The sequence below is a fragment of the Erithacus rubecula genome (genome assembly GCF_903797595.1).
Source record: "Erithacus rubecula genome assembly, chromosome: 4".
NCBI classification, from domain to species: Eukaryota; Metazoa; Chordata; class Aves; order Passeriformes; family Muscicapidae; genus Erithacus; species Erithacus rubecula.
Window position 1 is genome coordinate 43,270,799 of NC_136686.1, and position 23,970 is coordinate 43,294,768.

Here is a 23,970-nt window from a genome sequence, read left to right on the forward strand (position 1 = left end):
ACCCAATCCTATAACTGAGGACACCTAGGGAGGGTTGCAGTTTGTCTAGAGTTTCTGTAAAGGCTTCTGGGAAGGAAACTCTCTGACTCTGCAGAAGCATCCAAAATCACCAGGGAGGAGCCCACAAGACACCATATCCATGCCTTGAGGAGAGTGCAGAGCCTGACTGACATTATTCACCCACCCAGCTCCTCTGCAGGGCTGCAGAATCTCCTGACAAGATGGCAGGTCAAAATACTTTCCTTCTAAACTTCAAAAAATCTTGTTTATTTTTCAGAATTCTAGTGATTATTAACATATTACCTAGATGTCCAAAGGTATGAGTACCCTTATTCCACACAAATGTAAAGATACTGCTGACGTACACATGCACATATTTACACATAGTGATGAAAAACTGTGTTTTCTGATTTTCCAAATGCTTCATGGGAGCATGAATTTATGCAAATTCATGACTGCACAAACACAATTCTCAAAGTGCAATATTCCCTCAAAATAGTGTCACTTATTACTGCATGTAAAAATATTCCTATGAATGTTAATGCCATTGAAGATAATTAGTTGTTTGGGTTTTACTTGTGACTGAAAACAATGTTGATAAAATATTTAACAAGTGAGTTAATATTTTTTTCAAAATTATTATTTTATTATCATACTTCTTAATGCTTCTTACACAATAGATATAATCAAAAGTGACATACTGCTTTAAAAAGGGAGAGAAAGTTTACTGTTCAGTCTTGTCTAAAACATGGCACTACCTATTATGGCACAGTCATATTCAAATTACATAATCTTTTGAAAAATCCAGCTGCATCCAACTTGATCAACCATTCAGAACAATTAAAAATCAGAAAAACCTAATTTTCTCAAGTAAAATCACCACTGCCTCAAAAAACCACAATTTTTTAAGTAAGGAGATTTAGGCTATGTCTATTTCTAGACTCAAAGATGCATCCTGGTTTCATTTCAAATGAAAGATGTGCACTTGATTGCCTCCTGATTCATTTGTATGATAAGATCTAACCAAGCATCAATCATTTCTCAGACCTGGGAGACCTTGCCATGGAAATCTTGGTGCAGCAGAAAATAGTTTTGAAAGTTTCTGATTGTATACATGCATCATTTTAAAATACACTCAGCTCCAATTTTAACATGCTTAAACTAAAATGTTTCAATGGTTTGGGGTTTTTTCCCTGAAAAATGTTCAGCAAAACGTATTGAGCTTTCTTCATTGATCAGTGGGAATGGAAAGGACCCGAGCTACTGGAGGGCAGGGTAAGTGATTCAGAACACCTCAGTGGCCTCAGCCTTGGAAAGGTTGTTTGGGAGCACAGAATGACACAGGGCATTCTGAACATGCCCATTCTAACCTTCAGCACTGCAAGACTTCATTAAAATAAATGCTTGGGGGCTTTGTTTGTCCCAAATGAAACCTTTCGTTCCTAATAAAAGTTTCCAAATAAAAGTTTCATGTTGTTCTAAAGTACATTTCAGTATTTTAGTATAATAAAATAAATACTAAAAAAATTAAATTAGATTCCCTTTACCTACATGGTTTCTAATTTGTCATCTGAACTAAATATCAGTTATTTTTACAGTTGTACTTGCAAGTTCTTTAGAAATTTTTGATTCTGTAAACTCTATAATATTTTCCATAATTACTAGCTTACTTACATTGGTTAAGGCAGACTAGGTTAAGTCTTTGTTTACCTGAACACCTATTCCATTATTTTTTCAAAGTTAGGCTGATGAGACTATGTTTAATGGAAGCAACAATGTACAGTGAGTAGTGCTGCTTTTACTTTTTTAAAATTAGGCTTTTTATTTTATTTATTTCATTTGATCCTAAGATAAATAAAAATGGATTGATATAGCTTTTCAGTGAAACCAAGAATAAAATCATAGACTTTACAGAAGTATTGGGAAGAAAAAGGACAGAATTTCTATGCAAGATTTGTTAGCTTAGAGTTGTGCTTAATGATTCTATACATCCAACCTATGTTGTAGTTTTTAAAATCTGAACTTCAAGGATGGACACAGGATAATCCTGGCTTCCATTGTAGCTATTTAGCCCAACCAAAAGTTACTTTATCGTGAGCTGTGTCATTTCATTCATTATGAATTTTCATCTGGGATGCTTCTCTTCCTCACTGTTTGAACAGACAACCTTGACTCACAACTCAGACATACATGTCTAATTTTTAGATAAGATGGCACCTAAAATAAGAGATTACTTTTTTTTCTTCTTTCCCTAAACTAATCTATTACTCTAATTATGTAGGTCAAAGAAAAAGAAGTACATTCTGAACATCATGACTACAGTAGCCATGCATGATGATTGTGTGCAAACTTTTATCAGATTAATAATACTTAATAATTTAGTATCAGTATAATAATACCAGTAAATAATACTATTTATGCAATAATTTTTCAAAAGAACATATTTCAAACACCTTTTTTTTAGTTATTGTTCACAGTTTTGCATCTCTTTATAGAAAACTGCATACATTGTATTTTCTGTAACAGTAATAAAAATAAACCATAAAGGTTGGATTTTTTCCTCATTAATGTATTTGATTTTATATTCCTAATGCATTCATATTTACTAACTTGACAGTTGTAGAAAAAGTATAAGAAAAAGTATATTTTTCTAAGACCATAGAGCTTCTACATTCATTTGGAGTATCAAAGTGGGTGAAAATTGTCTGCATATTCTTATATAGATTTCTTCAATGTTTAAGTATTCTTAAATTGCACATGTAAATATGGTCCTTACCAGGTCTTTCAAAGAATATAAAGCTTATTCTCTACACCACACTACAAATTCTGACATATCATATTGATTTTTACCTTTCAGACAGGTTTGAAAATAAGAAATGCAAAATTTATTCAGTGAGGATATGTGCATTAAAGGTTGTTTATATCTAATACTGTTTTTTCAAAGGAACTTCTTGCAAATTCCTTATACATACTACTTATACATATTTATTTAATGATAACTCTGGCTTTTTAATGGAAAAATGAAAAATGTAGTTGGTAGAGCAAATTTATTTGCTATATTGGAAATCAGGATTCAAAACTGGTTTGCTTGAATATAAAACAATTCTTTTTCTCAATAATGTATGCATAAAATAAAAAGAAGACTTACAACAGAGGCTTTTACTTTAAGAAGTGTACTGTTTTATGTATTGCTCAATCAAAAATGAGAATGGGAGGGAGTAACAACACTCCTTACACCACTCAAAAGTTCACTGAACCCTTTAAATGGGCAGAGAGGTGTGTGCAATCAGCATCCTTGGAGGCTCATTTTCACATTAATGACAAGTAATAACAGGAAGTTCATAGGTGTGTAATTGCAATCTCACAACAATGAACTGTGGGGGCAATGTTGAATGCTGACAGTAAACACACCTCTCTCTGGAGCAGGTAAAAGCTGGTCAAAATGCACCTATAATCCAGTTTTCATAAGAATAATTCTTTTAAATTTCATTCAAATGCTGCTTTCAGGTTTCCCAATTTTTTTCTTTCTTTACTTCTTCCTCTTTTGCTTCTTTTTCTCCTCATGGCATTTTCTCCTAAAATTGTTTTCTGTATTACACCTTCCCTTCATCTGACCCCTGCTTCTGCTTCTTTTTATCTAAAACACAGAAAAGAAGACCAAAAGAATCAACAGTATTTTTAGTGAAGCTGAAAAGATTAATTTATAAGAGAATGCTTCAGTTCAAACTAGCAGATTCAGTTCACAGAACTAGCAGGTTGAGATAGGAATTAACACCGTGTGAGTTTCACACAAGAAACAGTGAGGAATTAAGGAGTAAGACCAAGCAAGCAACGGATATGTGAAGCATGAATACAGCTAGCACAGAGCTTAGGGAGACAATCTTTTTGGAGAACAGAATAAAGGGGATTTGGAAATTCAAAACCTGTTGCGTGGGAAGCAGCTGGATTCAGATGGTGATTTTGAAGCAAGTATGTGCAGGTGTTTTAGGCCTTGATACTTATTCTCTGCAGAACAGAGTAATATCTCTCAATCCCACATGATTAGAACATAACTACATGGTACAACTCAAAGGAATTTTTTGTAAATTCATGATTTAAAATCATGACATAATATAGTTCACCAAGTGCCTTCTATCTTATACACCTTTGACAATCACTTTTACTATTTTTCTTTTAAACTTTTTATTATGCTCCTTATTCTAGGCTAGCTGTTCCTCTCTCTCCAATCACAGACATTTTCAGTTCTAAATTGCACTTACTTCATGCTTTCATTCAGGCCAGACTGTAGGAGCCACTGTTCCATCTTTCTGTCACTTTACTGCCTGTCAACAGCAGGTGTCTCTCTGCCTTCTGTCCATCTAAAGCTGACATTTTCTCACACAGATTAAGAGTAAGAAATGGTAGCTCTGAGCAAAATTCTGGAAAGCTTTGGCATTACTTTATTTTTTTAATGTAGTGCTAAAAGATGGCATGTATAACGGAAAAAATGAGGCATGATAATGGAAAAGTATTTACAACAAAGGACTGAATTGAAAAGGTTTCAGAAAGAAATCATAGATGACTCTCAATCAAATTATTTCAGAGTTTTACTACTTGAAAAGAAATTTGGCAAATCATTTTCAAAGTATATATCTCAAGTTTCAAAGAAAAGAGTGTTGTAATCAGCCTACATTCATAAACACAAGAATGATTTTAGGCGCCTCAGTTCTGAACTGCTGAACAACATACCAACATAAATACATATGGGGAACGGCATTCAAGCATTCAAGTAAACACAAAACATCCAGCCTTTGAGCTACAATTCCTTTATATTATTCAGTTGGGTTATCAAAATCAGAAATACCCAAACTCAGTTACTTCCTAGAATGCAATCTAAAGTTTATGTAACCATAGAGTTTTATATATATATATAAGCTTTTCTTTAAAAGAAAAATTACATCACTGCTCTTATGTGCCAATATTTCTCTTCCAAAAACAACTACTAAATAAATAAAACAGTATCAATTTTTCTTCAATTTGCTAGGTTGTTCAGTGTCTTTAACTATAACACTGATGAGTTTTAATGAAACTGTAACGCTGTTTTCAGTTCAACATTAACAGCTTGATATGTATCTTGTAAGTTAAATTAGATCAATTTGGCTGAAAATGAAAAATAGATAACAATAATAATAACAGGAAAGTCATTATGATAACATTAATTATTATCATCATTGTGTCTGTCAGTATTAAAATCCTGCAATGGTATTAAGATGCTACTAGATTAAGGTCAGCTTTATTCTCTTGCAAAAGTCTTTGTGACATGAAATTTAAAACTGTGGAAAGTAACAGTGAATGAGCATCTCTTATGCACATAAAATGGTTTTTAACTAGCAGGTAGCTGGAGGTGGACAGTAGCTGGCAGGTATTTCCTGAGCATTTTGATACTTAGTTAGTTACTCTGAAAAAGAAAATGCAAGACAGAAGCTTTTCCAAGCTGTATTTGTCATGTCCAGAGACTCTGAGCTGCTCAGCCTAATTTAAGCCTCATTATGCAACATATTTGTTTAGGAAATAAGGATACTGAGGTGCTCTTTAAGCTAATTGCTTTTACAGAACACAGAAATTTTCTTTGAGTAACATAATGAAGCTTTATGAGGTAAATCCAACTGAGACAACACCAGACAAAAAAGATCTAGCTACCAGAAATGTCCAAGACAACTGGTTGAAGTGATAAAATTGGTCTAAACTACTCCAAATGGGAATATTGCAGCACCACTTGAATGTCTAGAACAAGATATACAGAACAGAACAGATAACTTGACTTGTTTAAAACCATCTTTTAATACAAAGTACCTTCTGCCTGTTTATTTCCTTTCTTAAATAGTCAAACTATGAGGACATCAGTGAAAGAAGAATAGCATTTTAATAGTTAAAAAACCACACAGTTCAAAAAGCAGATATGAACTTGTCCATACAAACGCAGAGTAAAAGTAGCTTCAGGCAACAGTGCATAAGGCACGTTTTGGAGGACACTTTTGCTATTTTTGTACTTGAAGTTTCCCTTTTTCCCTAATAAACTGCTAAAAAAATTGTAATATCCAGTACACTGTCATACATTTTCTTCTATGTCCTTAATGTCACATTTGATAGTTTGTCAAACTGTTTATCATCATTATAGAACTGCCTTAGCAAAGAAAAGTCTTCCTACAAGCACTTTGCATGACAGAAAATAGCAAGATAACAACCCTTTCAGTTTATGATTACTGGCAAGAGAAGCCATAGTGATGTTTTGCAGCAACCCGTCAAACCCTGTTATATCTGGCTCTCCTTGCTAAAGTGGCTACAAATACTTTAACAGCTACAACAAAGTCATTGGCACTGCTAAAGTTCCTCATCCAAACAACCTCTCAAGTATAACAGGAATGTTGCTGTATGTTTCAACAGCACAGAGCCCAGGCTTTATGTCCCATATTTGTTCATGTACACAGTATTTCTGATAAACCCACAGTCTTTTTTGTCATAAACATCACACTGTTCTGTAGGTGGACAGTATCACCTGGTGAGAAATTTGATACAACCTTCCTCTTTTCCTGAATCAAAACATAATTTCCTCTATAATTTCCTCATAATTTTGGGTTCATTCCCTACAAATACTGATTTAAAATTCCTGCATTAAAAGTGTCATTTGTTACCTTGGCATAGTGTCCTGATAAAATACATGCTAAAGTCAATGACTGTCTTCCCCAAGACAGTTAGTACTAGACAGAGTCTGAGAATCTTAAAAAAGATTATTTAGATGCCCTGGAAGATTACCCTATCTATTTCCCTAGTTAGGCATACTGCTCAGACAGGCATATAGGAGTGATCATTTCATTTGCTGCTATGCAACCAAAATTAATAAAAGACCAGATTCTGGATATCTCAGAGCTTCTTCAGAAAATCTTATTCATAATAAAACAAAAGTGGGTCAAACTAATTTACTTAGTAATCCCGCTCCAGAAGCATGGGAATTACTCTTTATGTTTATATAGTCATTCATAGATGTGACTTAAATACATAGGGTTCCTAGCAAATTTCACAGTAGTTACTCCACTTAAGCTCCTCCTGAAGGTACAGAAGAGAGTTGGGTTCCTAGACTGTAATTCCAAAAGCTGAATGTTTTGAATGTTGACAGTCTAAATCAGATGCAGGAAAAGGAAAAGAAGGAATGATGGAAGCTCTGAATGGTGGCAGTCATTCTTTGTCACACTAAGACTCCATGCCTGAATTCCTGTGTTTTAAAGCTCAGTTTTAGCTCACTTTAATGCCAACTTCTTTTCTTTCTGTGCAGAGATCCAGTTTTAACAGGAGGGACAGATTAGTACATAGCTCAGCAATTAAGATACTCATAACATGTGGAAGTGAAGCACTCAAATCTATTAAGGCTGAAGAAAACCTTGAAACTGTTGATAAATGTTTCTCCTAGACATGCTTGAACATTTCAAAAACCAGGAAAAGCAGAACACTAAAAGATAAAAGGAGCACATCTATATGTATCCAAGGAAGTTTTTGCATGAAAAAACAGGCACCAGTACTGTCTTAGGCATCCAAGCACTTCCCTCTCCACTCTTCTGGTATCTAAACACACTGAATATTGGTGGTGTCCCTCAGGAAAAACCTAATGCTCACCATTGTAAATGGTTTAAGCATTCAGTTTGTCAAGGGGTAGATGCTGCCAGAGATAAAAGAATAAGCACTGAAGTACTACTAAACTTGTAGAACGTTTATGATTAGGAATAATTCAGGATCTTGTAGCAGTAAAGACATTTTATCATTAAGCAGAGCTTGCATGCTCTTTGGAGAGGCTGCATATGGACTGACTACGTTCTCCTTAACCACTGACAAAGCATTAGGATGCCAGAGCATTGCACAGAGCTGAGCTACAGTAGCAAGAGGCAAAAAAGGCTCAGGGAAGTCAAAAACTGAAATCACAGAAAAATGGTATTAGGTTTGAAGAGGTGAGGGAGTTGAAAACTGGTAGATCATAATTCAGGGTCAGGCACTTCTTATTTTTAACCTACGGGCTGAAATTCTACTTTATGTGATAGAAAAAATGAATAGTTCCTTCAGGGGGTACCTAAAAATTGTTTACTGTTCTCATCACTTTGCCACAGTTAATACTCACAGCACATAATATATTACCTAGCAGTTTAGAATTATTGCTTTGCAGCAATTTCATAGTGCTTGCTTCAAAAGAAAACATGATGCATGCCACATAAAGGATAAACGATGACAACAAATAAAAGATATATTAGTGGTATTTTAAATTACAAAAAGTTCCAGTCTATTCTGTTTTGTCCTGCATTTGTCAATAATATATGATGGCCTTTTCAGTAATTGCTCTTCCTAATAATAGAAGGCACTTAAATGGGCCTTTCACTAGACTTTAAAGCATTTCAGTATTTTAAATATACTTGTAGAGAAGACATATGAAAAATGGACATGTATACCCATAAACTTGCCTTCCAAAGGTCAAATGGAAAATCTAAAACAGATCAGGACATTGAGTGCAGCTCTTCCAAAGTGTATTTTGGAGCTTTCTTTCACCTTATTTAACTGTTTGCTACTGGTGTCATTTTCCCACTTCTTACCTTTCAATTTAGGAGCTACCTTTCTTTGAAGTAATTATAAAAAGATGCAATTATATTAAATTATTGGACCAATAATTTAGAAATTAAAAATATTGAAGGTGTTCTCCCCTTGAAATTCACATAGTAAGAGATACCTTAAACACTTGAGACTAAAACTCTGTTCAAAGAAGCTGAAATCTTCAGGGCTTGTAAGATCTTTTTTCTTAAAGACCATAAAACAGCAACAGAACTTTAATGTTGCACCTAATTTGAATCTTCATCAACATCATATGGCATTCTTTGTGCAAAATTATATTTCACTAAAAGAATTGCACATTGATTTAAGAAAAGAAAAGCAATTAATCATCCTTTGTATGAAATGTTCTGCAGTCACTGTCATATGCAATTTTATCAGCTGTACTGAAGCCAGAGTACATTCTGAATTTTTCACTTCAGGGCAGGAAATGGAGAATCTCTACAGTCATCTGGATAATGATGAGCTGTATTTTGATCCATTGTGTTCCAGTAAAGATTTGAAAACTAATATATTAATATAGTCCAATCACTCCTGGTTATCAGTTTCATCGTTTATTGCAGTTTCCAACATGTGGGCTGATAAAACATTGGAAAATCTGGGAGGAGGTAGTGTGCTGGCATGTACAGTCAGATTTCTTACCTTTCTTATACATACAGTTTACAGCCTGAGTTTTCATTAGGAACAACATCCAGAAACTGACAATAAGTAGGGTAGAATATTTCAAGACTTCCAGAAAGTCTATCTGTACTTTATTCTATCTGTAGATAACTACAAGTCTTGTTAACTAATATTTTTATACAACACTGTTTACATGTTTTCTGTCTTATGTGTTCTACGTAAGATTAGGCCTAAATACATTAATACACTAAAAACATTTGAACTAGTAAAAACCACAGAGATAATTATAGCTACAGCACACATTCAGATATCCTGTTAAGGCTTATTTTTTTCTAAGTAGAAGAACAGTTCATTTCATTAACTCTTATTTACATGTTCATGGATACTGACCTGTGAACACAATGGTCAGTTCTATAAAACATGTACAGACTCATGAACCTAAATGAAACATCAACATCCAAAGTAACTGCATTGTTGTGAATATACTAAGTTCATTAATTAATTATTAGTAGCCTCTAGGAGAAAGCTGTGCTTTAAAATTGTGGGGTGTAGAATTTAAAAGACAAGTTATTGATTTTTAGGAACTAAAGGCTTCGTTTAAAATATTAATGCAAATAAGGAGTCAGCCCTTACCTTCATTTAAGTAATCTACACAAGATTAAAGTACTTAAAGTGCCTGTTCTAAGGAGAAATCTACTCAGCCAAGAAAAGACAAAATGCCCCTCAAACAGATCATGGAGCTGAGAGTGACAGGATGTAAGATTTTGACAGCACTAAAAGGAGATTTTGACTAGAGCGGCAAATAAGACAAGCAGGTAGGAGAGACACCATAACTGAGATGCTCTTCCAAGGACCTGTAATTACATCAAGGACCTTGAAGCAAAATGGTACCAGGGAATATGAAATGTATCAGAACTTTAATTACCTAAAGTTTTCTATTTCATGTTGTGCCTTCCAGTTCTATGGTACAGATTTCTACCTTCCTGCTTCATGCAGGCAGTTGCTTATATATGAAGAAATCTTTTGTTTTCTACAAGGATGTACAATCCATATGCGTGCATTTCACACACACAACTTTAACTAAGTATTTGATCATGAAGTAAAACTCTTTTTGAAATATGCTGGTAAGATTACATCTCTAGAACAGCAGTCACAGTGAGAAGTTTTTCCCAAACACTGTTGGTTGCCTTTGACAACTTTGCTGTTGCTTTCCTAGCAGCCACAGTGCAAGCACTGGTGCTAACAAGACACTAAAGACATTTCAGAAAATGGGCACTGTGGACATTTGGAAATCCCAGGTTTCACAAGTGGCAGAACAGATCAGGACTTTGAGAAGACCATGGGCTCTTTCTAGTTAATTGCCACACTTTTTGTCAACAGAAGATGGGGCCAGGAGGGCTGAGGATGCAGGGTCTCATCCAAACAGCCTGCTGTGATGCACAGCTGGGCATGTTCTCAGCCCTGTGATTTGGAAATAGCTGGCATCCACATGCATTAAGTGGCTGCCAGAATTCAGCCCTTCCTCTTGTCCAAACCTGTGCACATTTTTTCTCTCTCATGTGGTGCTTCTGACACCAGTGCCATCAGGAGTGAGGTCATGTTGGTGTTAATTTCTCATGAGCTGCTTCACAATTTGAAACTGATAATGATTGAAATAAGGAAAACTGATAATGAGGGGTGAAAACCCCCAGAGGAATCTAATAAAGGTAGGTGAACAGGAAACATGACAACAGATAAAATTCAATTTTGACATAGGCATAATATAGTCCATTGGAAGGAACATGCAAACTACTTAGATGTAGTGCCTAGATCTAGGAAATGCAATTACTCACAGAAAAGACAGCACAATTGTAATGTAATAAAAAGTAAAAATATTGACCTGTGAACTCTTAAGTATTGACACAAAATAGAAGCAAACAACCTGTATGTCCTCAGAGAATAATTTCAGTCACTGTACCAAAAAAAGAAATAAAATGTTTCTAATGTTACATGTGAATGTATTTGATTTCAAAATCACTACATAATACCAATCATGGAAGACACAATTTTACACATCCATATCTATACCACAAAAATCTGTTCTTAGCTCAAGTATTAGCTAAGCAGTGTTAAAATGTTATAGGTGTAGGGTATAAAAGTAATTGCATAATGAAAGGGTGAATCACACAGAATGGTGTCATCTCCTGTCTGGTCTCCTTACCAAGCAGCCACCATTTCCATTTCATTAAAATGATGCTATAAAAGGCTTGTAAAGTGCCTACAGGTTTTAAAAAAATAGCACAGTGATAACCTACTGGGAGATCTGTAGTTTTATTCAGAAATTCAGGTTAAAATGAAGATAGATACATAATGACATCCTTGCTGAGAATGAAAAATTTCTCACAAGATTAACAAAATGACCTATCAACTGTAAAGAAATTAGGAAAAAAAAACCCAAACACACACAAAAATTCTATTAGAAGACAGGAAAACAGTAGCATATATATTTTTTTTTGTCTCATAGCTGCTTTTGAATGTTTAAAAAGTCTGCATGTCTAAGCAAAACATTCTGAATACAGATGACGTTTTAGACATACTTTTTATCAAGTCTTATTATATTATGTCTGTGGGCTAGGTTTGAAATAAAGAAATGTTAAAGAATGTTTTCTCATTTATTGTTTTTAATTTACCTTTTTTTCTCGGGGGTAGGGAGGTCAACTTTTTTAAAATTGTTTTATGATGAAGCAAAGGATATTATAATGTCCACAGTTAACTTGTGAAATCTAAGCTACTACATTGCCAAATCCCCAAGGATAATATATGGCTTCTGTGGATTGTAGAGCAAGGCAGATCTTTCATCTTGCAAATGCAAGCTTGCCAAATATGCAGTTATAAAAGTTGAAGACTTGCAGAGTATCTGTGCACTACAATGGACTAGCTTTAAATTTCCTAAATTTTTTTCAAGCTTAATCACACTTCTTGGACTTGTGACTTTGTTTATGCTTTTCTCAAACTTTTGTTTACCTTTCAATCTCTTTGATTGGGATGATACTGGATTATCTCATTCCCTTCCATACAGATAACTAATTTTCTTTCAAGGAAAAATCTGTCCTTATATATTTACCATGAGCTATTATAGGAGCATAAGATGCCATACCTCTTTAATTCTGTTAAAACAGAGATTGTTATCAATTACCTGTCAAGTAGAGTGCACTCCAATAGAGAACAATGACAACAGCAATAACAACAAATATTTACTAACTTAAACACAACTTATCATTCAATATTGCAGGAGCAACTGTGTGCAGTGTTCTCCTGCAGCCATATAAATATAAGCAAAGAATCCTCAGTTGGGGACTGGAAACCTAACTGTGGCATAGAACATATATTCCACTTTGGTCAGCAGAGTGTAATAAAAGAAAGAATTTGAGAAAAGCAAATTTCCAGTTTTAGAGATTTGATAGACTTGGATGTGTATACAATTTCAGTGCTTTCCTGAAACTTAACAGTGCACGAAGTCTATGGAACCTAATTCTGGAGTGGAAATCTCAGGGATACACAGCTTGTGAAAGCTGTATGAGTTGGTTTGTTGTAGTACAGAGATAAAAACTGAGAACAGCCTCATGCAGGACTCTATAGAACTTTTGGTACTAGTCCCAACTGAGTCTGTGAATCAGAATATGTTAAAACAGTACATGAATGTGGCCAAATGTTTTGGACTGCACAAAAATTCCTTACAAATTTATATCTCCATCTGCATGAAATTTCATTTGGTTCTAGTTCTCACCAGATTCCTATATACCTACATAACTAAATTTCGACTAAACTGGAAAAGAAATTTGAAATAGTTCTGAAAAATAAAACTTAAGATTAAGAATTATTTCTTTCCTTCTTAAGTGAATCTGAACATGAACCTCCTCAGTCATACCCAGACATACCAAAACACTTTTTCACAAGTGAACATTATCCAAGTTGCATTTGTGGGCAGATACAGAAGCAGCCCACTCGTAATTGGGAGCTTACATTATCATTATCTCTACAAAAGCACACTTAATTTATTTGCAAATGAAACCAAATTAATGAAAGATTATCTTTTCTTTTCAAATTCTATGTAATACTTTACCATTCACTTTATAAGTTTATGTGTATTCTACACAGTAAAATAGGTATCAGCAGATTCTTTCAATAATCTCTCTAAATGCTTGTAACTGTGGACTGTTTCCAGTTTTAAATTCCAATGCAGTCACAGAATGTTTTCATATTCAGACAGAGTTCTTTAGCAAGTGCTTCAAAGGCTAATTCTCATGCCTATGGAAATAAATTAAATTGCAACATTAAGATTAAATAATATGCATTATTTTAACATGTAAGCCAAGTGTTAAAACTCAGAATTGTTATATTGACTGTATTTTTTGAAAGTTACTATCTGTGATTCATGTTTCTTTAAGAAATTTCCCTTTAAGACACTCATACATTTTTCCATTGTTGCTACAATTCACTATTTTCTGTCAATACTTTGAATTTTGGCAACTATCAAAAATTTATGGGCATAAAAATATCTGAAACATAAGAAGTTGTGTCACAGTGGGGATTTATTGACTCAGCAATGAAGCTCATAAGAGAATGGGATCACAGTATTCTTAATAGCTGCTCCACATTTTCAAACTTCAACCTCCCTAGATATTTACTTCAAAATTAACCTACCTAAATTTACAAACATGTGAATGGTCCAAACGTTGATTCAGAGCTCATTTGAAAGATGAAATTCAGGATAATGGCAACTCAGATACTAAATCTTGTCTAATAGGTATAGATGATAAGAAAGATGTAGATTTTACTCAGAAATCTGAAGAAAAGTTTCCATCAATTATAACATTGAGTTACAAGGGATGAAGTCATGTGTCCAGCAGATCCAGTCTGACATTTGGATGATTTTACGCACATATATCCCTCTGTCTTACTCTGCTAATGTTACCCACACATTTTAACATACAGTGACATTGAACAGCTCAGCTTGCATACAAAAGAAATAAGAGCAGCCCAGAAGCAGATAGTATCCCAGAGAGTGGGAAACTGTCAACAGAAAATGACTCATTAAAGGATGATAGAACCTATTTCTTATGGAGGCACAGGGAAAATAATAGAAAATTATTTGGTCTGTGCTAGGGGTGGAGAAGATGGAAGTTTCACAAATCACATGATTGCAAAAACCAACTCCAACAAGACCCTAAATAGCACTGGTGGATTTAAAACATTCACTCAGAACCGTTAGCAACTTTTATATCAAGGCAACAATTAATAAGTATATGTTGAATAGACAACAAAGTAATTAAATTTTGTTTTAAAATATTCACGTTTCTTTTTTTATAATTGAGAATATCTTGGACAATTGCATCTTGAGAAAATTATATTCCTAACCTGGGACAGACTTCTTTGAGATGTATGTTCTCAGACAGGTTAAAAGAGTCATGACAGGTCAGGTGAGATGTAGAACAGTTTAAAAAAACTGATACATTTAAAAAAAAACTGGATTTCTAATTTCCTAATTAAAAATCAGAATAAGTACATATTTTCTGTTCTAAAATTCCTTTAATTTTTGGTAGACTAATACCAGTAACAAAATGAAAACAGAGCAATCAGGATAACAAGACCTTAAGAAACTGAGCAGTAAATATGGACTTTGTGCAGCCATCATCATCCTCTGGAAAGATGTAAGAGGGGAGTGCCTACATCATCAACCTGACAGTCCTGAAAGAATACCACTATTAAAAAAGAGGGGACAATGACCAGACCCTCATGAGGAAAGAATTAGTTACCCAAACAAATGTACCATTCTATCTTTAAGAAATGTTCAGTGTCAATCCCCAGTGGATGATTAAGAATATATTTGATTAAAGAATATCCTTCTTGATCAATAGAACTAAGAAAAAAAAATCTTGAAATAAAGATTAAGCATATCTAGGAAATTGCTCCTGGCCCTCTTTGGAATACAAAATTTGGGGCCTCAGTATTTTCTTTTGTGATAAAGATTTCTTTGGTGAGTTTATAATCTACTGACATGGACTCCATATGAAACTACTTTTCCAATAATAGATCACAGGTTTCTGCCAATATTTGAATAGAAAGACCCTGGTGTGCTATGTACTCTTCAGTAATACTGAGTGAAAGAATACTGAGTAATAAATTTCTTAGATATGATATATTAGTTCCTAAGTCTCTATTACTTAATGAACCTTCAAGGAGCAGATGACTAATTACAACCTTTGCAAGTTTATCAGATGCATTTGCAGGACCTACAAGCAAGACTTCTGCAAAAGCACGAGGATTACAAGACAGGTTAGACACCTGACACTTTGAAGATGTGTGTGTGTATGACTGCATGGCATCTTGAATTAGCCTGTTCTCCTGGCATCTACAGCTAATTTAGGCATTCTTGGCTTGTTTCAGAAATGTCACCACTGATGCAGTGGTTGAGAAGAGACACCCTTTCAGTGTCTAACTGGGCCATTTATTGGGATCAAGTCCCCACACAGAAGACATAATATAAGAAGGCATACAGATTTAAAACACTTTCTTTTTATCTCAGATGAAGTAAATAGTCCCAGATGCAGTTACCTCACTCTGGTGAGGCATCTGATCTTTGGTCACTTGCAAAGGGAGCAGCTGTTTATTAGCTGGCAGGTTCCTGCCAGCAGGATAGTGATCATACTTCTAGTTAAGTGTCTGCCATGCTGAGGGAACCATTTTATATGGTTCATATATATCCTTGCAATTGTCACTGAGACAGTAGAAAAATGCAATGTAAAACTATCTAAATCTTTTCTCAAGACCTGCATCTGATTCAGGCAGACATTGATTCCTTCATTCATCAAAATTGGTAACAAAGCTGCCATATCACCATCCATAGGTATCCATCAGGTAGCTTCTTCCATAAGCTGTCTGAAAAACTTTAGGATAGAATGCTAGTTCTGCAACTCAGCAGATGTAAAACTCTTGGGAAGATTGTTGCCAGTTGCAGCATGGAAGAAAATTGCCATAATTTGTATCTGAAACAGATCTTTATTAAGACTCTTGCAAGGGGTTCCTTTTTCATAAGAATAAAGAAACTGCAAAGAATAAAAAAAAAACCATCTTCCCTAGAAATCTAATAAAATCTCTTTTATCAAACCTAAAATAAAAACATTCACACCTTTAAAAGCCTTTCATGGTCTTGTGAGATAAAAAGTATATCTGGCTTGCTACCATACATAACTTTGGCTACTCCGTCTAAAGTGCTGATTGAAATGTACTCAGCTCTTTTGACCCCTATTCCATTTTCTCAGTAAAGCCTCTTAAACTCTGCTTTGCTCAGGGAAAGGCATTATAAGCTTCAATTCAATGATGGTCTGGAAAACTGGCCCATTGCTGGATAGGCAGAGCATAAAACATGCAGAACACAGCAGTAAGATTCATACAGAAAGCAGGTTTTTAACTAAAAGCATTAATTTCATATTCAGTTATGAATGACATAGAAAAAAAGAAACCGTGTTTTCTTTTTCAGTTAATTAAGGCTAAAGTTGAAGGAATATTTTAGTGTGTGCAAGGTAATTAACACTGCAATGCCAAATACACAAACTATGATCTTAGCTTTGCATTACTGTATTGATAAATGGACCCAGATTTAGAAGTTCTCAACACCAGCTCTCAAACGACAATAAAATTTCAGTTTTCTTGAAATCAAAATAGTGTTAATGTGATTTGCTTTGAGGCTTTTACTTTTAAAGAATAATTGCAGGAACTGATTCTAAAATTACACTGCAATGAATCTTGGAATAAACACATGACAGATTTTTAAATACTCAAAAGAAGCACAGCTAGTTGGTATTTAACAATATTCCCACTGACTACTTTAAAAGAACTCCCTATTCTATAAAAAAGATGTGTTTTCTGAAATGAAAGTAATCCTCCCTGTGCTAACCATAGCTGTCTAAACATTTAATTTTCAATTTGTCGTTTGTTAAGATGGAGTTATACATTTTCACTTTAACAATTTACAAACCTTTAGAGGTTAAGCAAAAGGCAGTATCAAATATTTTGTTTTAGTTAAATACCAAGTAATGCTACACTCATCAGTTTAGTATGATTTACATCAGAGTCTTCTTTTTGTCTGGATCCTCAATATCCTTCATTGCAATAACACAGATTCAAAGGGTGGTAATAAATTCAGGTGAAATTGGGCATGCCACATAAAGGGGCTGATGGAAAGGAAATCCTGCTCTGTACTACTCAGTTGTCTCTGTCTCAAAAGGTCTAACTATGCAATGTTGAATACACACAGCAGTGTCTTTATTGGAATAGAAAGGAAATGTTTTGTGAAATAGAGCCTGTTCAGACACATCAGATTGGGTTCACTCCAAAAATGCTCTTTGTCTTCAAGATACCACTCACTGCAGTACAGTTCTTGATTCTCTTGAAACCAAGAAATGCTTGTGGTTTATATTAGTGAAGTTGTACTGTAGTAAATTATGTCTTTAAAAACTATTGGCTTTTCCTTAAAGGCTGTGCTCACCTATTTGCTTGATATCTTTTACATCAACAGTTCCTTGCAGTCAGCACAGGATAGCTGAAATCCCAATAAACAAGGGTGATGACCTTTTTTTACTTGTAAACATAAGGCAAACTTTATCAAATATTCAATAAATTCTCTTTCAGTAGCACCTGTGTTCTAAGCCCAAGAGTAAATTTGAGAGCAAGCAGATGGATGAGGTGCTCATATTAAAATACAGTCCCAAGAAACAGATCAGTGCAGAAATGCCAACTGAGATTTCATTTACTGTTCAGTCAGTGAAGAGTACAGAGAATAGGAAATGGAAAATTCATATGTGATGGGAATTATATATGAAAGCATCCACTAAAACTCAATTCTACTTCTGTGTATGCTTATAACAAAGTGAGATATCAGCAACCTCAGCTTTCTTAAGACACCCTTCCTACCATGGATAGCTCATACTTTGGCATCATGATCAGACCTCCTCTCTCAAAATGTCTCTGTTCTAACTACACAATATAGAATTGACATAGATATATCTACAACAAATAGCATTTTCATTCTCTTTTGGCCCCCTGCAATTCTAAACCATTCTAAATTGAGAGAAATAAGAAATTTCCTCTACACTTTCAAAGTTTCTGAATTTCACCAGGAACCTTCTGAACTAAAATGGTTACTCTTTTGTTTGGGTAGAACATTTTTATTTTTTATCAAGACCAGAATTGTGAGAAAGAACATTTTAAAATGCACCATTCTGCTGGAAAACCTCCTTTGCCTTTGCTCTTCAAGGCTTGCTCTAGAAATACAACTCTAATGGGGTAGATGTCTCATTATTATTTCAGATACTTGCCGAATACTGTAAATCTACTAGCCACTGTTGCTAAGAATAACTTCAACAAATTTGATATCAGAGTTTGTGCATGAAAATATTAATAGTCAGGTTTTGTCCTCAGACTTTAACTATATATATAAAAAGATGTATTTTGTGTCAAGGAAAAAAACAAAAACGCTAAATAATGTCTTCTACAAACAAGACTAGACAAAAAAAGGTTTTATAAGAAAAAAGTTTGCAAAAATAAATTTCAGAACACTAAAATGGCAGCTCCAATGTGGTTTAGTAATTAGAAATTAAAGTAAAATTTCATTTTCTTCTGAAGTATTATGAATAAACACGTTTTTTATTTTCTAATCCTTTGAAAATATTTTGATGAACTAGGATGCTTCTCCAATCTAATATAAATGAGAGATTGAAGCCTTGTGGCAAAGAGGTCATTATTATTTATATAGTACATAAAAAAAATACTTTCTTAAAACAGGTTCAAGAAGATCATATAATGTTCTGACTATTTTGATCACTTAATGTGGTGAAGTACCTCTGTGAAGTGGCAATTCTTAATTAACAGATCATTTCTACATTAAGATTCCTCATTAAAGACACTGGAAACACCTAAGATAATTTCAGTACTTTTCATGTGGATTAATACTTGTGAGGAAGAAAAAAATAAAAAAGAAAAGAAAAGAATAATAAATTTTTAAAGCATTTTCTTACAACAATCTTCTGTGGTGCACTCAAGAAGGCAGATGAGAAGACTAAAGTGAATACAGCACTTACATTATTGAGCTGCCTCACTTGAATATGGATAAAAGTTTACAATTTCTGCATTTTTTTATTATTTCCAAAGCCCTAAATCACAAAAAAACCCCCAGAAAAATACAAATACATCGATACATTGAATTCCCTAAGGATCAAGCAGAAAGGTGGTGCCATTGCAGCTGCAGTACAGATGTTTTTCCTACACTCTTTCACTGAATACTAAATAGATATTCAAAATGTTTGAAAGCATAATAAATAAACAACTGAGTCTAAAAGCCCTCTGCATTTATCAAATAGACACATTCAAAATTGCTGGATGCCTACGAGATTTTAAAAGATAATGAAACAACAAAGCAATACTCAGGAAAACACTGAAAATAATTATTTTGAAATTACACATAATTACATATTTACATTCCTACTATGATTAATAAAAAAGGCAAGACTGATGGAAACCTCTGCAGGATGGGGAATGCAAAGAACACACCCTTCTGCATACTAGTAAAAGGATTTCCTAGGTTGTGCAGAACAAAATGAAACTCAATCAGTTCCAGACATTTAACTTGGTATCAAACTGTGACACAAAAGCAGCACATCGAGGCACTGGAGGGTGCAGTGGGATGCCACATCTTCTGACTTCTCATAACCTTTTAAAGCTTTTAAAGTACAATGACATCAAGTTATAAGCATTCACTTATAATAAAAACCTGATCCAAAGTTCACTCAGCTCACTGTGGCTGTCAGAAAGAATGGGCTATGGAACCACAATTTACTCCAAATTTCTTATTCAAACTGTACATATAGGATGTGACAGAGTCAGCAAACAAACACAGTTCCATGCTTCTGGCATGTGAGCATCTACAACATTACACAGGCATGGCCACTGATTATCTTGCAATGCTTTCCAGCATTTCAAATTTAACTCTTTCTTGACCTTAACTTTTTCAGTGTTCAGAATCATATAGTGTTATATCAAATTATTTCGCTTGAAGTAAAAAGTTGCACTTTCTCTTAATAAATTAATGGATTGTTAGTTAAATAGTTTTGGGTTTCCTTAAGACTGCCTCAGCATAATTTCCTCAAGTAGTACTTGCGATTACTATGCTTTTGTACAGTCTTGTGATATATTCTTCCTTCTTTTGCCAGTGAAAAGATACATCTTGTGCACATGAATTATCTCAATGTATTTAGACTTTTAGCCACTGAAATGGGGAAGCTTTAATTTATTTTGGGATTCTGTCTCTCACAAGGAGTTACAAATCCAGAGCAAGCTGAATGGAGATAATTTCTTTCAGGGGAATTAATGATCATTCACTTCTTGAACAGTACTAGCACTTTGCTGGTGCTTTGATAGACGACAGATTGGGTTTTGCTGCTCCTTTTTCTTTAAGGCTTTGCACAAATAATAGCCTTTTACTTGCAGCCTTCTACTTGCTTGGGTCATAGGAAAATCTGAAGATTATTATCATGTTCTTGTTCCATATTATGCCAACAAATGCTAGAAAATTCACAGTGCATTTCCCATCTTCTTAAAAATACACCTTTGAGCCCCAGAGCAGGGTGGAAGATTTTTCCATATAAATTTACAGAAAAAGAAAATATTTAAAATCTTCGAATAAATTTGTAAATAATTTTTCATCTTGAGAAAAAAAAATTCTACATATTGATAAAATACAAAGAAACAAAGACAGAGCCAGTCGAATTGAAAAAGTCGAATTGAATAAAAAAGAGCTCGCTGCCATCCTGTCTTGGAGCAGACCAAGAATTAAACATCAACAAAGGCAAACTCTTTAAAGCCTCCTTAACCCCTGCATAAAGGCAGATGTAACCTACCTCAGCCCTATACCAAAGAGAATTTATTTCCCTTCTGTTGTACCGTGGTTGTACTTTCAGTTCCCCTGAACGAGGCTAAACCAGATTCGCACACTCCACACATCTGCACAAGAGGATTACCTGACACCAGAGGGGCTCCTCAAGTACCACAGACTATGAATGAATCATTCTGTAAAGCAAAGTTAAAAGGCCCAACATTGACTTTCCTGTACAGGCAGAAAATGGCCTTCAGACATGCTCAGGGTCAAGGCTGATGCTGAAGAGTTCTTTCTGTCTGAAATATCTTCCCTACGGTAGGGCTTTGGCAGATCTCAGGTGTGTTCATGATATATATTACATCTGATAATAATGCATGTAGCCCTTTTGCTTCTATTACTTCACATTGTATAAATACCTAGAAACTGTGGTCTAGGGGAAAAAAAAGAACATAATAAAAAGAGAAATAATTTTGTGTTTTTTTCCTTCCAATCCCTAAATTATTTTAAATTATAAAGACTTTTATAGTCTATCTCCCTTTCACATTTTCACTCAAAAATATTTTTCTTTTCTTGAACATGGAACATCTTTATATGCTGCTAACAACTAGGAATAGGGAAAATGAGCTTCACAGCATGACATAACTAAAATTACTCATTTCAGATATGTGAATTAAGGTCCTTTCAAAATAGAGAGAGAAATACTAGAAGTTCTTCCTGGACTCTTCAAGTGCAATAAGGCTGTATAAACACCAATTGTCAATTTGCAAATATTTGCATGGCTTTTATGGCTAATAGAGAGTGTCCCAGAAAAACCTGGAACTTGGATCGACAGGGTTACATTGCAAAGTATTATTTTTTTTGTGAGAAAGGTGATAGAGGATAACATATTAATAAATTAAAATAAGAGGCAGCAAACAGTAAGAAATAGATTTTTGTCTTTTCAACTCTCCTGGAAGGCATAGGAATTTTAAAGCAGAATTTTCATTGTTTACTGCAACACTTGACCTTGTTTGTCTTGTCTACTTGTGTTTAACTGCAATGCGTGTAGTTTCCTATTTGCTGCTGTATTTTTAGTAAGCTTTGCATTACAATTCACATGACTACCTGCACAGCAAAGCTGTGGCCTGATTTGGAACCCCAATTATTCAGATCATGAAATTTATCCAGAAGGAGCAGCATAAATCCTGTTTTTTGAGCACGCTTTGGATTTTTTCTACAGAAGATATGGGGGATAGAATCTTAGTCTCACCTTAATAGAGTGCCAAGGTACAGGCCATGTACAGTATTCCTTGACCTGTGTACAGGAAAGTGGTCCATGGCTCCAACATTAACTGTGGCTGCAAAAATTTTTCAGGACTTTTTACCATCTGTTTTCAAACAATGTGAAAAGGCTACAACAATGTCATTAGCACCTTTTATGAAACTTGGAACTCTGAAGTCTTTCAGAATATCAGTGATGAATATATTTGCAGTTGTCTTTGTTTCTCATAAAGAGCAGTAGTGAAGGGAAGTCCTAGCTGTTTTGAAATAGCTCATCTTGAACTCATCATACACACACTTTTACAGCCTGTCACATTTGCATATATTGCTAGGGAAGAATGCCCAGAAGTTATTCCCCTTATATAATTATGAAACAAGAGGATTTATAGGATAAACATGAAGTCCAGAATTCATGACTATATAGGAATGTCAGCAATTAGAATATTTTGTATCCTTTCAACTTTGATCACAACTAATTAAAATCCAATATGAGGATATTTCTTGTGATTTCCTTCTACAATAGAGTTTTCTGGTAATTATAGGTTTGGATTTCATAAAATTTAAGTAGCAGTCAGACAAAATTCATATGATGTCACAGCAAATCAGTTTCAAAATCCAATGAAGGTAAGGAAGTCTTCCTTTTCCAAAACAATACTGTGAACATAATACATTGTTTGAAAGTTAAAGAATATGATGCTCTATGAGTGTTTACAACAAATTACTAAAAATATAATCAATTATTATTCTCTACAATGGACATTATTTTATAAAAAGTCAACGTAAGAAGGCCTATATTCTCTGGAATTTTAGCAAGATAAATCAAGGATTGTTTCTGCAGCTGGAAAAGGTAATTTAAAGAATTCCAGCTAAAACGCTAGTGAAAATATCTGTACTATCTAATTATTGTGTTAACTCTGGAAAATATTTCCTTTTACAGTTCAAAAATGGAAACCACTGAGACAAAAATTTGGCTTTATTTTTATACACAAGGAACAAAGCTCAACCCAACTAACTTTACAAAAGTTAAGCCTGATAATCTTATCACCTTGAACTAAATTTACACTTATCTAAAGGTTTTTTTAGTATGTCTAAAGGAACAGTATTTCAAACTTTATTTTTTAATTATTGTTTTTATTTTTTATCATTCTCCTTACAGTTATTTTGGCTGACAATAAAAGACCATTGAATTTTACCTGGACTGCTATGTATTTGTCATATACTCCTCCCACCAAACACAAGAAGAAGTAGAAAAAGCTTTGTTCTTCATTTAGCAGAAGTCACACAAAGATAAAACCATACATTTGGGGTGAATTTCAAAAATGCCTCTAAATAAATCATTTTCAACACATTTGTTGCTTAAAAAAAAAAAAAAAAAAAAAAAAATCAAGCTTTCTATTTTAAGAGGACAAGGACTCAGTGCATTCTCCTCCATAACATATCTTACAGATCTTTCCTTGGCCTCTTGTATTACCTTTTCTTATTAGTAAAGAGTATGAATGACTCAGTGAGAGAATATAATAATTAGGATATGGTACAAAAGGGCAAGCAGAATCTGG

The 23,970-nt window shown here is 34.2% G+C and overlaps 1 protein-coding gene across 3 annotated transcripts in view; it reads right to left on the reverse strand.

Annotated features, from left to right (window-relative positions):
• IMMP2L (inner mitochondrial membrane peptidase subunit 2) overlaps positions 1–23,970 on the reverse strand; it is a 402,416-nt gene that overhangs the window by 36,028 nt on the left and 342,418 nt on the right. Inside the window, exon 6 of one of the 3 annotated variants that reach the window (XM_079303730.1) lies at positions 17,774–17,824. The exons of the other annotated variants lie outside the window; for them this stretch is intronic. Within the exon in view, the coding sequence (XP_079159856.1) occupies positions 17,789–17,824 (36 nt within the window). The 3' untranslated portion in view covers positions 17,774–17,788. Of the gene's footprint in view, positions 1–17,773; positions 17,825–23,970 lie in introns of those variants that run through there. 3 annotated transcript variants of the gene reach the window in all.